Here is a 14,796-nt window from a genome sequence, read left to right as displayed (position 1 = left end):
ATAAAATATACCAGAAAAGGGTCCAATATTTCAGTTACAAATATAGACAACAAGGAAAGCTATAGCCCGATATAACTCCTTACTTGCTTTTTCTTCGTCTTCACTATCAGAGAGCACAGCAGCCTTCCGCTTTGCTACTTTCTCCTCATCTCCCTCCTTTTCTTCATCTTCATCACTGTCCATTTTCTGCCTTTTCGGTCCTTCCTCCTCACTGTCAGAGCTGTGGAGTCTTTTTCTGTCTGCATGGCCCTCTGACTCATTCTGCATTTCCGAATCTTCCCTCTTACTCTCTCCATCACTATCATCTGACTCGGGCTTGTCTTTGTGTCTGGAGACATCCTCAGCTTCCGAATCACTAGCAGGTCCTTTCTGAGGCTCCTCGCTTTCCGAGTCGCTGACTCGGGGTTTGGGGAGCTCCTCGCTTTCCGAGTCACTGGCCTGTGGCCTTGGAGGATCCTCACTTTCCGAGTCGCTGACTCGGGGTTTGGGGAGCTCCTCGCTTTCCGAGTCACTAGCTTGTGGCCTTGGAGGATCCTCACTTTCCGAGTCGCTGACTCGGGGTTTGGGGAGCTCCTCGCTTTCCGAGTCACTGGCCTGTGGCCTTGAAGGATCCTCACTTTCTGAGTCACTGATCCGAGGTTTGGGGAGCTCCTCACTTTCTGAATCACTGATCCGAGGTTTGGGAGGCTCCTCATTTTCTGAGTCACTGGCCTGGGGTCTTGGGGGATCTTCGCTGTCAGACTCGCTGACCTGAGGCTGCAGAGTGTCCTCAGCTTCAGAGTCACTGGCAGCAGGTTTTCTAACCTCTTCCTTTTCGGAGTCACTTGCGTGCCCATTGAGAAGCTCTTCGTTTTCAGAGTCGCTCCCATGCTGGTTGACATCTTCGTTTTCAGAGTCACTGGCAGGAGACTCTGCATGCTCCTCAGATTCAGAGTCACTGTCTTTTGGCCTGTGAAGTTCCTCACTTTCCGAGTCACTGGCATTAAGATTGGAGGGCTTATCATTCTCAGAGTCTGTTCCATTATGTCTCTTGTTCAAGCCATCTTCTCGATCACTAGTTTCATTCTGAAAACATAAGGAAAAATTAGCACTGTCAAAAAAAAAGGTAGTGCAACCTTAAAATTTTTCAGCAATTTTTTTAAAATGTAGGAATATGCGTATACTTAAAGAAGACTGTTCATCCTATACCAATAAAGAAACATCACTTTAACCTAAGGCCAGTCTGTGAAATGGACTGTCATAGTCTTGTTCCCAAAGAGAAGTATAACCAAATCTGTAAAGCATACCCTTATATATAGAGGTCTCTATTTTTAAAAACAGCCTTAACTCCTCATATAATTCTAGTTACCCATAGAAATATAAGCAAACATACAACCAAGTTTTTCACAAAGGTATAATCCCGAGTTTTATAAAATTAGCATTATTTTAAGGAAAAAAGCTTTAATATAAAAATTTTAATTATTCAAATAGTCAAACAGAATATATTCATTCGCCCATGAAAATCTCAACAAACTAAAAGCCAGCATTACACCTGGCTGTTTCCTGTTGGTTGGTTCACTTTCTCTTCATAACAAGAAAACAGACTTCCTTGTAAACAGAGGATGTGGTGTACTCAGGAGGCTGAGGCAGGAGGCATGTGAGCTTGAGGCCTGCCTGGGCTATAAAGTAAGAGACCCTGTGTCCAAAAAATAGGGCGGGGATGAGAAGGAATGGTAGAGGAAGGAATATGGGGAGGGATAACTAATACTTAAGGCTTTTTGAAAAAGTCATATGGAAACCTGCTACTGTAGAAACTTCCTAGAATATATACACATATAAAGAAGAGTTTAAATGGAACTAATATATAACAGTGTGACAATATCCTAACTGGATACCACATGCTACCAAATAAAAACCCAGTACCAAGAACAGGATTTCTTTTTGAATAACTCTTTCAAAATAAAGTCCAAGCCAGCCATGGTGGAACATACTTGAAATCCCAGAACTAAGGGGGTAAAGGAGAGGCCCACATTCAAGGCTAGTCAGGGATATACAGTGAAGAACAGGCTAGCCAGGGCTACATAGCAAGACTTCAGAGAGACACAAACAATGTTTTAGTTACTTCTCTTCCGTTGTGATTCCAGCACTGTCATCTTCAGCAGGCATGCATGCAAGGCACTGGAGCAGCACCCGAGTGCTCACATCTCTGCCCACAAACAGGAAGCAAGGAGCTCTAATTCAAAATGGCACGAGACTTATGAAGCCTCAAAACCTAGCCCCAGTGACATACTACCTCCAAGAAGGCCATACTGTCTACTTCTTCCCAAATAGCCACCAACTGAGCACCAAGTGTTGAAGAGAGTTATAGTGGACCACCATAAGTCAAACCACAATAGACACAGAGAGAAACAAGGTTCAAGGTACAAACATGATATATACATCACATACAAATGATGAAAAGATAAAAATTAAACATGCCAAAAACAAGTATTTTAAGATTTAGAGTAGTCTAGAACCTCAATTTTATTTTTAGAACCTCAATTTCCAATAAAATATTCTGTCCTAAAAAGTATAAGGAGAAGCTCAGTGGCATGGCTCAATGGGAAGGGCACTTGCTACCAAGCCTAGTAACTCTGAGTTTGGTCCCCAGAATCCACATGGTAAGAGAGAATTGACTTCTCCAAGTTGTCCTCTTGTCCTCTAACCTACAGATACCTACACACACACACACACACACACACACACACACACACACACACACACACACAGAATAACAACAAAATCCCCCAAAAGAGGTAAGAGAGCTAGGTCTTAAAGTGCACAGATGTAGCAGTTGGCACCACAGGACATTAACTCAAGATTAACATGCTACAGGTTATTTCAAAACAGAGATAATTGGGTCTTTACCCTGAAGTACCATCAATAGTGTGACACGGCTCTAACTACTAAACCCTAAACTTCAACATAAAAAAAAAAAATCCAAATTTTAGTTGTGTATGGTGGCATGTACCTTTAATCACAGAATTCAGGAAGCAGAGGTAGGTGGTGAGTTTGAGGCCATCTAGGGCTACATATTGAGATTTTGGGGGAAAAATAAATAAAAAAGCCTAAAATTTAAATACCTCAGAGAGACAAGCTAACTGGCCCAAGGAAGTTGGATGTGACTTAACTCACAGAGGTTAACAGGCAACACAGAAACACTAGGAGACAACATGAGCGGGGTAGCCCTCCCAAAGTGTATCTGCTACCCTCTAACCTAGATTTCCTAACGCATGGGATATGCACTGCAAAATAAGCAACTATTACAAGGATATTACACAGGATACTAACTGTGAAACAGGAATTCCTATCATTTTAAAATTTTACTTATTTTTTTTAAAACAGAATTTCACTATGTAGCTCTGGCTGTCCTGGAACTTGCCATGTTGACCAGGCTGGCCTTGAACTCACAGAGATGCTTCTGTCTGTGCCTCCTAAGTGCTAAGATTAAAGGTGTGCTCCACCACACTTGGCTCCTATCATTTTTAGCTTCATAAACACCTGAGCACTCATTCATTATGTAGCAGCATGAAGGGAAGAAAAAGAGCAATAGCCCCAGCCAAGAAAGCTAGTTCTGGCCATAGGCACACAACACATCTTCTATCTCAGAACCTGGAAGGCAAAATCACTCAGACCTCTGTGAGCTTAAGACCAGCCTGATCTAAATAGTGGAGTTCCAGGCTAGCCAGAGCTACATGGTGAGACCCTGTCTCAAAACAAACACAACCAAAAAAAAAAAAAAAAAAAAAAAAAGAGGAAGAACTAGTAAATAGACTCAAGCAGAGGGTAAAGACATTACAGAATTTGAGAAGACTGTATTAAACATTATATAGCTAAAAGGTCTGAAAGTTATTAAAATACTTTAAATTTTTGGCCTATTTTTAGCAATCAAACTGAAAACTTAAACTTTTTTTTTTTTAAATAGAAATCAGAAACAAAATATAAGAACATTACAAATTGTCACCAAAGTTTCTTTTCTTTCTTTCTTTTTTGATTTTTTGAAACAGGGTTTCTCTGTGTAACAGCCTTGGCTGTCCTGGAACTCACTTTGTAGACCAGGCTGGCTTTGAACTCACAGACATCCACCTGTCTCTCCCTCTTGAGTGCTGGGATTAATGTGTACACCACCACCGCCTGACCAAAATTTCTTAAAACACAACCCACCACCCACTCCACCCCCACCCCACCCCGGGCCACCCAGATTGGCCTCAAATTCACTACATAGCTAGATGACCTTGAACTTCTAATCCTTCCTGATTCTACCTCCTGAAAGCTGGGATTACAATTGCGCACAACTACATCCAGTTTATACAGTACTAGGAATTGTACTCCTAGGAACTGGAGGGGACTATAACGTTCTAGGCAAGCACTCTATCAATTGAGCTACATCCCCAGACCAAATGTCATCTTTTTAACAAGCAAAAAATTCCCACTTAGAACTGTCAGAAAACTGAGCACTTTGAGGATCTTAGGAAGCTTTAGAAATGTCTGTATCTCAAGTTTTCTTTGCAACCATTCACACTGCAGTTATTTATAATTGGTTATCTATCATAATCATCTTGTTCATTTCAGCATTCAAATAGCAATCATGCTGAAACAGATTAGGTCCACAGCACATAACAGAAATAATCGACCTTTCAGTTGTGAGCCTTAGCTTTTAACTGCTGAGCCACCTCTCAGCCTGAATTAACATTCTTAAAGTGAAAAGAAAATAGCTGTAAAGCAATGATTTGTAATACGAGGGAAGGGAAAGGAAAAGAAGGAGGAGTCTTTATTAAATATCACAATTCTATCAATCCAATGTAAGCTCCCAGGGAGAATTTCAATGTTTTAAAAATTCAAGTTTTACCAACCGGGTGGTGGTGGCATACACCTTTTACCCCAGCACTTAGGAGACAGAGGCAAATGGATCTCTGTGAGATCAAGGATAGCCTGGTCCACAGAGTGAGTTCCAGGACAGCGAGGGCTACACAGAGAAACCCTGTCTTGAAAAACAAAACAAACAAAAAACTTGGCAGCCATAAAGTTTGGCAAAAACACTCCTCATGAAGCCTTTTCCATCCTTCTCTCTGCACAGAATAGATTTTGTGCAATATAATGTGAAAGTTAAGAAGAGAGACTTTAGAGTCACAGAACCTGGGAAACCACAGACCTGCCATTTTCCATTGTGTGACCTAGGAAAACATTCTCAGTGCCTCTGTCAGAAACAGGAATTATACTTTAAAGAGCTGCTCTGAACATTAAATGCATGAAAAGCTGCTAATAACAAAACCTTACTACTTACAATTATTAAATATACAATCATTAAAGACACAGCACAAACATATCCTATGATAGTGGAGCTAGTCATTCCTCTTTCATATCCCCCTATAATATCTTCTATTTCTACATCACCAAAAAATACGACTCCACCTTTATTCCAAGTCAAAAATTTTAAATTTATTTTATATGCATTCGCTGTGTGTGTGTGTGTGTGTGTGTGCGCGCGCCTGGTGCCTGCAGAGCCAGAAGAGGGCATCAGATCCCCTGGAACTGGAGTTATAGGCGGCTGTGAGCCACCATGTGGGTCCTGGGAATAGAACCTGTGTCCTCTATAAGAGCAATAAGTGCTCTAAATCACTGAGCCATCTCTCTAGACACCCATTTTGACAACATTTTATAGAATTCATGGAACAGTACTTGTATAAAACCCCACACAAAGGGGGCCAGGGAGATGGCTCAATGGTTAAGAGCACTTCCAGAAGATGTAGGTTCAGTTCCTAGCACTCACATGGTGGCTCACAACTATCTGTAACTCCAATTTCAGGAGATCTGATGCTCTCTTCTGGCCTCCAAGGGCACTGCATACATGTGATGTAAAAACATACATAGAAGTTGAACATACACATAAAATTAAAAAATAAATTTTTAGAGCCAGGCGGTGGTGGCACATGCCTTTAATCCCAGCACCCGAGAGGCAGAGCCAGGCAGATCTCTGTGAGTTCGAGGCCAGCCTGGGCTACACAGTGAGATCCAGGACAGGCAACAAAACTACAGAGAAATCCTGTCCTGGGGGGAAAAAAAATTAAGCTGGGTGATAGTACAAACCTTTAATCCCAGCACTTGGGAAGAGGCAGATGGATCTCAATGATTTGAGGGCAGCCTGTTCTACAGAGCAAGTTCCAGGCTAGCAATATAGTGAGACTGTTTCAAATACAAAGTTCACTCAAACTTTCCAGGGAGCACACAATATGAAAATACCCTGGGTTTTTCAGGAAGCCATTAAGATGGATCTACAAGAGTTTCAAACAGCAGTAACTACCCTGTGTCCTCAGTCACTCCTCAGAGTGGGCCAGGGGAGGTCAATGACCTTCAGCCAGGAACCTCCAGTCTCCTCTCAATCAGGCAAAAAGTAAATCTTATGGTGGAGATGGTAACTAAGGCTATTTTCACAGAAACCTGTGGCCACTCCATGGGGTCAGACCAATCTGGTCACCACTGATAAGTCCCATTGACTGGTTGATACACTCAACTCTCAAATGTAAAAGGTAAGGAAGGTTTGGGGCCCAACACTGAATGGGGAGGCACATGAGCATTAATGACACCAGACACTTTATTTCCTGTCAAATGTTTGCAGAGATCATTTTTAATATGGAAAGGTCCTGAGAGCCAGAAAAAGAAGTAGAAACAAAGTCAAACAAGGACCTCCAGAAGGCACTAAACTTTACTAACATCCCAGTGAAAGCAGTGGGATCAAATTTAAAGTCTCTGGAAAAGGTCTCCAGGGCAAAGAGACGTGAAACTCCTAAATTCAGCAAGAGGCCAGAGTCTGTAATACCTGAACCAAGACCACTTTCTTTCCAATCTCAAAGCTTATGATTCTAACGTAGAGATTCTATTCTAGACCATCCAATTACATAGTCAGGCCCTCCTACCCCCATCCTCAGTGGGACAGCTGTCTTTCTAGAGGAAGCAAGATATCCTGCCTTAAGACTTTGTGGAGGCTAAATCCTGGGTGAATGCATTCCAGATCAGGAGTCCTATCTTCTGTCTCATCATTAATCAAAGGCCATACCTTTGGCACAACATTTAGAAAATACAAGGGCTCTTGTCGCTCTTCCCCCAGCTTATAAGAATGACAATGAGCTACTTCATCCCTGCCTCTTGCTGAGAGCTCAGCTTCCAAAGCTGTGGTGTCAGCCAGGGAAAATTCACCATCTTCCCACCACTAGTTTCAGAGTCCTAGAGAAAACACAGGCTTAAACTAAATCACTCCTGGTCACTCCCAAAGAAATGGCCTTCATATATAACCAGACTTGAGGAAATTGTGGCAGAAGGCACTTGGGAAGGGATTCAGACAGAGGCTACACTAGCTACACTTAGGCCAGTTAGTTTGTAGGGCTGCACCAGGGACTAGAGCCAGGAAGAGGGGCTAAAGCAATGGCTCAGCAGATAAGAGACCTGGTGCTCTACCAGAGAACCTGGGTTTCACTGCCTCAAAACTCCAATTCCAAGGGATTCGATACACTCTCTGGCTCTGCAGGTATCAGGAATGCATCTGGTGCTCAGGCACACACGCAGGCAAAACACACATAAATAATAACAAAAAGGGACAGCTAGGAGTAGTCATTCTGGGATCACACTGTTCTTAGAAACTATCATTCCAAAGAGCCAGAATTTGGTGGGATTATTTAGAAAGCAATACATGCCACAATGTATTGTTCAAAACAGTATAAACAAGGGACAACAAGGAAGTTCAGTGGCCTGGTGTGGTGAAGGAAAAAAGGAGCTTTGACCCTCTACATGCCAACAGTTAGAGGATCACCAAATAAGCACTCAACAAACCAGAGTACACACTGCAAACGTGAAGAAACTAACAGCACCTTGTGGATATGTACTATGTAGCTAGGTCCAGAATGGGCCTTTATTTGTCATTATTTCCTGAACATAGCATTCCGACTGTATACGTATGGAAAGTAGTCTAGCAACGACTGAAACCATAGAGAACAAAGTGCCTATTACACAAAAACTATACCTTAAAAAGAATTATTTTTGAGATAGGGAACTGACTAGTGGCCCAGGCTAACCTTCAAACTTACAGCAATCCTCCTCTTTTCCAAAGTGCTAGAATTTCAGGCATGGCCCACCATGCCTGGCTTGCTATTTTAAATATGTTACTTTTTGGTGCTGAAACTCCAGCTCAAGGTTTCACGCATGGCAAGAACACACACCACCACTAAGCTATCCCCCATCACTTGTGTCATTTATATAATAAGCAATGTGAGCATCCTTGATGGCAGGGATGAGGGAAAGAGTCCTGGAATCAATTTCCATGGACAAAGGGATGACTGTACTGTTATATCCATATTATGAAATCATTAAAACTACACTCAGTGAGATTTTCTTAATAACATAGAGAAATACTTAATATGCTATCTTAAGCAAAGAGATGATATACAGACACAAAATATACATAATATCTTAAGTAACTTAAAAGTACTTAAGTAACTTATATGCACAGGAAGGGGGCTAATATGTAGGAGAAATAATCTCTACAGGTCACTTCTGAGACAGTAGCATGTTAATCTTAATTTCTTCTTTAAAATGATTTAATTTCCAAGTTTTCCACATGTACATTTACTTATTTAGAATACGTAGTAGTACAGATAAGCAGTTGTCACTGTTTACCACTAAGTATGAGGTTGAGAATAGCCACCTTAACAGGTTCTAAGCTGACACAGTTAATACTGTCCCAAGGTGGAAACTTAAAACGCCAAGATAGATGGTTCAGCAGCCAAGAACACTGGCTGTTCTTTCAGAGGACCTGGGTTCAATTCCTAGCACCCACATGGTGTCTGTACCTCTAGTCCTAGGATCTAATACTCTCTTCCAGACTCTTCAGGCAGCAGGCACACACTCAGTATACAGACATACATGCAGGCAAACCACACACACACACACACACACACACACACACACACACACACACACACAAGATGGAAAAAAAGCCACATGTTAAATGTACTGCAAAGATTTACACTGTCAATAATTTTTTTTTTTTTAAAGATGTATTTATTACATATACAGTGTTCTGCCTGCATGTATCCCTGCAGGGCAGAAGAGGGCACCAGATCTCATCATGGATGGTTGTGAGCCACCATGTGGTTGCTGGGAATTGAACTCAGGACCTCTGGAAGAACAGTCGGTGCTCTTAACCCCTGAGCCATCTCTCCAGCCCCACTGTCAATAATTCTTGCCAAGAGTGGTGGCACAAACCTTTAACCCCAGCACTTGGGAGGCAGAGGCAGGTGGATCTCTGTGAGTTCAAGGCCACCCTGGTCTACAAAGCAAGTTCCGGACAACCAGGGCTGTTACACAGAGAAATCCTGTCTCAAACAAAACAAAACAAAACAAAACAAAACCTGTTAAAAATTTTACTTTTAGGGGCTGGAGAGATGGCTCAGTGGTTAAGAGCATAAGTTGCTTATCCAGAGGACACAGGTTCAATTCCCAACACCCAATTGGCTGCTCAGAACTATCTGTAACTCCAGTTCCAGACCCCTTCTGGCCTCTGAAGGCACCAAGCATACATGTGGTGCATGGACATACACAGAGGCAAAACACCCATACACATAAAATAAAATATAAAGAAATCTTACTTTTATTGTGTGTGTGTGTGTGTGTGTGTGTGTGTGTGTGTGTGTGTGTGTGTGTGTGTCTGTCTGTCGGCACGTGTGCACACATGCCTGTAAAGGCCAGAAAGGATCCCAGATTCCTTGAAGCTAGAAGCACACCTGACAAGGGTACTGCCACCTGAACTTGGGTCCTTTTAGAAGAGCAGCAGGTTCTTTTAACCACTGAGTCATCTTCTCAGGCCCTACACTATTAATAATTCTTACCTGTCATTAATTTAAAATAGAACTTAACTTACTTAATAGTCTCTACAACACTGAGTGACATCAAAATACCTAAATAACAAACCTTCTAGAACTTGTAATTTGCTCTCTGACCTTCCATGCCCCTTAGAGAGTACAATCTCTACACTTGCTCTTGGTGTCCCTTGAGGACTTTAAACATACTATCACTGGAGGCAATGGCAGGAATGTTCTTCCCTTAGAGACACATGCCTACCTGGCTATTTCCTTGGCCTCCTTCCCCAACCATTCCCTTAAAATAGATCTCCTTTGTAATAAGGCCTACATGGACCTACTCAACATGGAAGACTACCTCCAATTTTTGTACCCTACATTGCTCTAATTCTGTTCTATTTGTCACTTTCTAACAAATTATACAATTTATGTATACATACACATTATATACTTTAAAGTATACACACACATATATAGTTTAATGTCTCTTTCTACTGGAACATAAGCCCAATAATGGAATTTTGACTTTTAGTCACGTGTATGTCCAAAGCACCTTTAAAAAAAGCACGACACACAGCAAGTGCTCAACAAATTAAGTTCAATGTATACATGAATGATGTTAATGTATAAACTGAAAAATGACATGACTGTAATGAGAGTCAATACAATTTCTAAGACATATCTACTACGTAAAATTAAACCATTTTCTATGCTTATGTAACAAATGTCAGTCATAAAATTCTTAGAAAATACACCCACCTTTATCATTCCTATTTCTTTTAGTGTACATCTACTGAAGACTTATACTGATTTATTGGAAAGGTACAATTTTATGTTGTTAATACTAAGAGAGGCTATATGACTAGAAAGGTATATTAAGTAGTTTCAAAAATATTTAGGACAAATGTTAAAATGCATACAAAATTCACCACTATTTGGTCACTAAACTAAAACAGCTTTTAAAACTACTTTTGCCCTAAGTACAGTTGTACATGCCTGTAATCCCAGCTACATGGAAGGCTGCTAAAGCAGAAAAATCAAAAAGTTCACAACCAGCTTGGGTTACATAAAGAGAATCCAAGGCTCTCGCCAGGCAATTTAGTAAGATTCTGCCTTAAAAGTAAAAATAGGGCTGGTATGAGATGGCTCCATGGGTAAAGGCATTCATTTGCCACAACCTAAATTCAACCCTCAGATTCCACTTGATGGAAGGAGAGAACTAATTCCTGCAAGTTGTCCTCAGACCTCCACACCATGGCACGCCCAGCCCTCACCCCTAAATAAATACAATGAAAAATTAAAAGGTAACTCAGTGGTAGTGTTTACTTTCCTAGCAGATGCAAAGCTCTGGGTTTAATCCCAAGCAACACAATAACAAAATAAAACAAACACAGCAAAACAGTACATTTGAGTTATAGCCCTAGATCTTGCCAAAGATCAAACAAGTCTAATTCCTGACACAAACTTTAATAAATTTTATCTCCCCTATTTCAAGTGGTATTGTTGACTGCAAATGCTTACTGCCCTTGCCAGATATTATTTAGGGATGGTGAAGCCTACTAATAGATCATACTCTGAATAAACAGGCATAGCTGAAAAAAACTGCCTAGTATTTAAAATCTGACCCACCACAACTTTTTCCCGTGATTATCAGTGACCAGATTATCCCTATTCATTTGAAAATAATCTTCTATTAATTTATACCCTTTACGTTCAGGGATGAAAGCCTAAAGGCTGAGGCAATCTCTAAAACTCCCAAATAAAATAGGTGCCATAGAAATGTAAGGAAAAGCCTCCCCAAAGACACTGTACCTCTGAATGCCGGTCTATACTTCCAGTGTCAGATCCAGAGTGCTGCTCATTTACATCATCCTCACCATCTGATCCTGAATCCCGCTCGTCCTGTACTGGGGTAGCACCACCATCATCTGCTTAAAAACAAAACAAAACCCCACTTAGGGTGTAAAATAGATGATATCTGTAATAATGTTTATGATTACACTTAAAATGAACATCCACAGTTAAGATGAGCACACCTAATATAAAAGCCAAAAGGTACTACTATTGAAGAAGTATAGCTACTGAAGCAAATGTTCTGAAGAAAACAACAGAATACTCACATAAATACCAACAACTAATACCATGTAATGCGGCACATAGAGCAATGAAAATATTTCATAAAGACGAAGCCAAGAAAAACCACTAAATGCCAAGTCAAAATCATCTAAATAATAGTTTCAATTTCTTATTGTCTATTTTTCCAGGGCACTGACCATGCTCTAATGCACTATATGACTTAACAAGTTATTTTGTTTACTATGGACTTTTTTTTGATTCATAACTGAATCTCTGGAGGACAGAATACTGTGTTACATGGTATACAGGAAGTGTTTATTTATAAATGGAGAGCATAAGGAACTTTAGCCCAGAAATACTGAAAATTCAATTAATTATAAACTATAATTTTATAGAATAAATAGTAAATATGAACTGTCACCTAACCTTAACCAACACCTTAAAAATACAAAGTAAAAGTATCCGAGAGGTATTTAGGGATACTGAAAGACATGACTTGATTAGCAGTTTAAGAAATAAGTAAACAGGCCGGGCGGTGGTGGTGCACGCCTTTAATCCCAGCACTTGGGAGGCAGAGCCAGGCGGATCTCTGTGAGTTCGAGGCCAGCTTGGGCCACCAAGTGAGTTCCAGGAGAGGCGCAAAGCTACACAGAGAAACCCTGTCTTGAAAAACCAAAAGAGAAATAAGTAAACAAATAAATAAAAATTAAATGAAACAGTCAACTACAAGAAAGCCAAAACTGTAGTATAAAAATGGATGACTTTCATACTGATGAGATATTCTATTCACCTAAAGGGTAAAGTTTATAGCTGGGCATGGCACAGGCCTCTAATCCCAGTGCTGGGGAGGTGGAGACAGAGGCAGGAGGATCTCTGTGATTTTGAGGCCAGTCTGGCCTACAGAGCAAATTCCAAGACAGCCAAGGCTGCACAGAGAAAACCTGTCTTGAAAAACAAACAAACAAAAAGCCAGACATGAAAAAAATAAAAAATAAAAATAATAATAATAATAATACAGCTAAAAACACACCTTTAATCCTAGCATTAGGGAGGTGGAGACAGGCTGATCTCTGATCTCTGAGGATTCCAGGCCAGTCTAGTCTACAAAGTGAGTTTCAGGCCAGCCACGGCTACAGAGTGAGACTGTCTCAAAAAACAAAAACAAAACCAACAACAACTAAAAGAATGGTGTATTAGGGAACTGCTGTCTTTATGCTACCTCAGTTTTTCTTCTAACACAACCTACGCACGAACCCTATTACACTGAATTTTTCAAACTTCATTTTAAAATGCCAATGAACTGAAAAATATTTTGAAAACGTGAAAAAATGTTTTAAGCAAAACAGCAGTGGAGGTCCAGGACGACAGAGTCTGTTGTCATCACTGTTAGGTCATTAGCAATTGAAGTCAAAACAGAAAACAGCTTAATTCTTTTTGTTTGTTTGTTTTGTTTTTTTGTTTTTTGAGACAGGGTTTCTCTGTGTAGCTTTGCGCCTTTTCCTGGATCTTGCTCTGTAGCCCAGGCTGGCCTCGAACTCACAAAGATCCACCTGCCTCTGCCTCCGAGTGCTGAGATTAAAGGCGTGCGCCACCACCGCCCGGCTAGAAAACAGCTTAATTCTTGACCATCCATTGCAGTACTTTCCATACAGAAAGTCCAAAAGAAATCAGCACACAGCTGTTTTACCCAGGCAGGCCCTTGCCTTGTTCATCTTTACACCTAACGTGTCCTAGCATAAAAGTGGAGCCGATTTAGTGTGGAAGGCACGAATGTCACCCTAAGTACCAGGGACTCGCCCTTTGCTTTGAAATGCGTATGTAAACTTAAAGAACCTGCGCTTTCTTCCCGGGAAGCCAGTATTACGGGAGAAATTACAACTAGCCCTAACTGGGAAAGAGTCTAGGAAGGATCCCCGTCCCCCATCGAGCAGTTTCTTAGGATCCTGGAACAACTCAACTCCTGACAACCCCCTTAAAAGGACAGACCTCTCCCCTGGGAGACAGCCGTGACAACTTGAGCGAAAATCCTTCCTCAACCGGGAAGACACATTCCCTTAAGACTTCCCTCTCCGGGGCTCCAGCTCCCGCCCCGCCTCGCCGGGACACCTGAGGCGGCAGGAAGGGGACATTCTCCCCCCGGGGCCTCTCCCCTCCAGGCTGGGGCGCGAGGCCAAGCCGCGGCGCGGTCCCACCCGTCCCGACCCACCTGACTGGTCACCGCTGTAGTACTCCGAGTCCATGGCAGGCGGGCTCTCGGCGGGGAGTGTCCGCGACACGCGCCGCCCCCGTCACGTCCTTCCTGGCGGGGTGACCTCCCTCGGCGGCGCCGCGCGTCTGCCCGGTCCCAGAGTCCGGAGAAGTCGTCGGCAGCGGCAGGCAAGGACGCTTCGCCCTGGAAACCCCAGCTACCAGAAAGGGCCGTACCTCACAGGCCGGCAAAGTGAAGCTCCGCGCGCAACTCTTCCCAGAAGCACCTCTGGGGCCAAAATGGCGTCTGCCCGCGACCCTCAAAGAGACGCAACGCGCAGGCGCCGTCACCCTTCCGTCGGCCAATCAGAAGGCGCTATGCTAATATGACGCCATGGCAGCGTCGGGAAGGAGACGGCTGGGAGAATGGAGTGGGAGCGCCAAGTTCGGCTGTAGTTAAATACCGACCGCGAGCCGGATTTGGACTGTCTCCAGTAGGAGTAATGGTACTCGCTTGGTTCGGTGTCCGAGCTTGCTGTGAGGAGCATCTGAGTTTCTGCGAAAAATGAAAACCCGCTAAAATTACATTTTAACATTCGGCCAGTTCCAATTCCCGCCCTTAGTTTAGAAGGAAAGTAGCGCATTGTTCTCTGGGACTTGTAGTTTA

The 14,796-nt window shown here is 42.2% G+C and overlaps 1 protein-coding gene across 6 annotated transcripts in view; it reads right to left on the bottom strand.

Annotated features, from left to right (window-relative positions):
- The window catches only part of Iws1 (interacts with SUPT6H, CTD assembly factor 1), a 44,151-nt gene extending 29,711 nt beyond the window's left edge, over positions 1-14,440 (bottom strand). For 3 of the 6 annotated variants that reach the window (XR_009375366.1, XR_009375367.1, XM_059246679.1), the window contains exons 1-3: positions 14,149-14,439; positions 11,679-11,794; positions 84-1,065 (exon numbers count right to left, since the gene is read on the bottom strand). Coding sequence is in view for 4 of the 6 variants with exons in the window: in XM_059246679.1 (XP_059102662.1) it covers positions 84-1,065; positions 11,679-11,794; positions 14,149-14,182 (1,132 nt within the window). In the remaining 2 variants the exon portion in view is untranslated. Of the gene's footprint in view, positions 1-83; positions 1,066-11,678; positions 11,795-14,148 lie in introns of all 6 variants that reach the window. The other 3 variants (XM_059246680.1, XM_059246682.1, XM_059246681.1) reach the window with 1 other exon arrangement.
- Positions 14,441-14,796: the final 356 nt, after the last annotated feature.

This window comes from Peromyscus eremicus, chromosome 19 (genome assembly GCF_949786415.1).
Source record: "Peromyscus eremicus chromosome 19, PerEre_H2_v1, whole genome shotgun sequence".
NCBI lineage: Eukaryota > Metazoa > Chordata > Mammalia > Rodentia > Cricetidae > Peromyscus > Peromyscus eremicus.
Note: the sequence above shows the minus strand (reverse complement) of the source record. Positions and strands in the feature narration are given on the sequence as shown.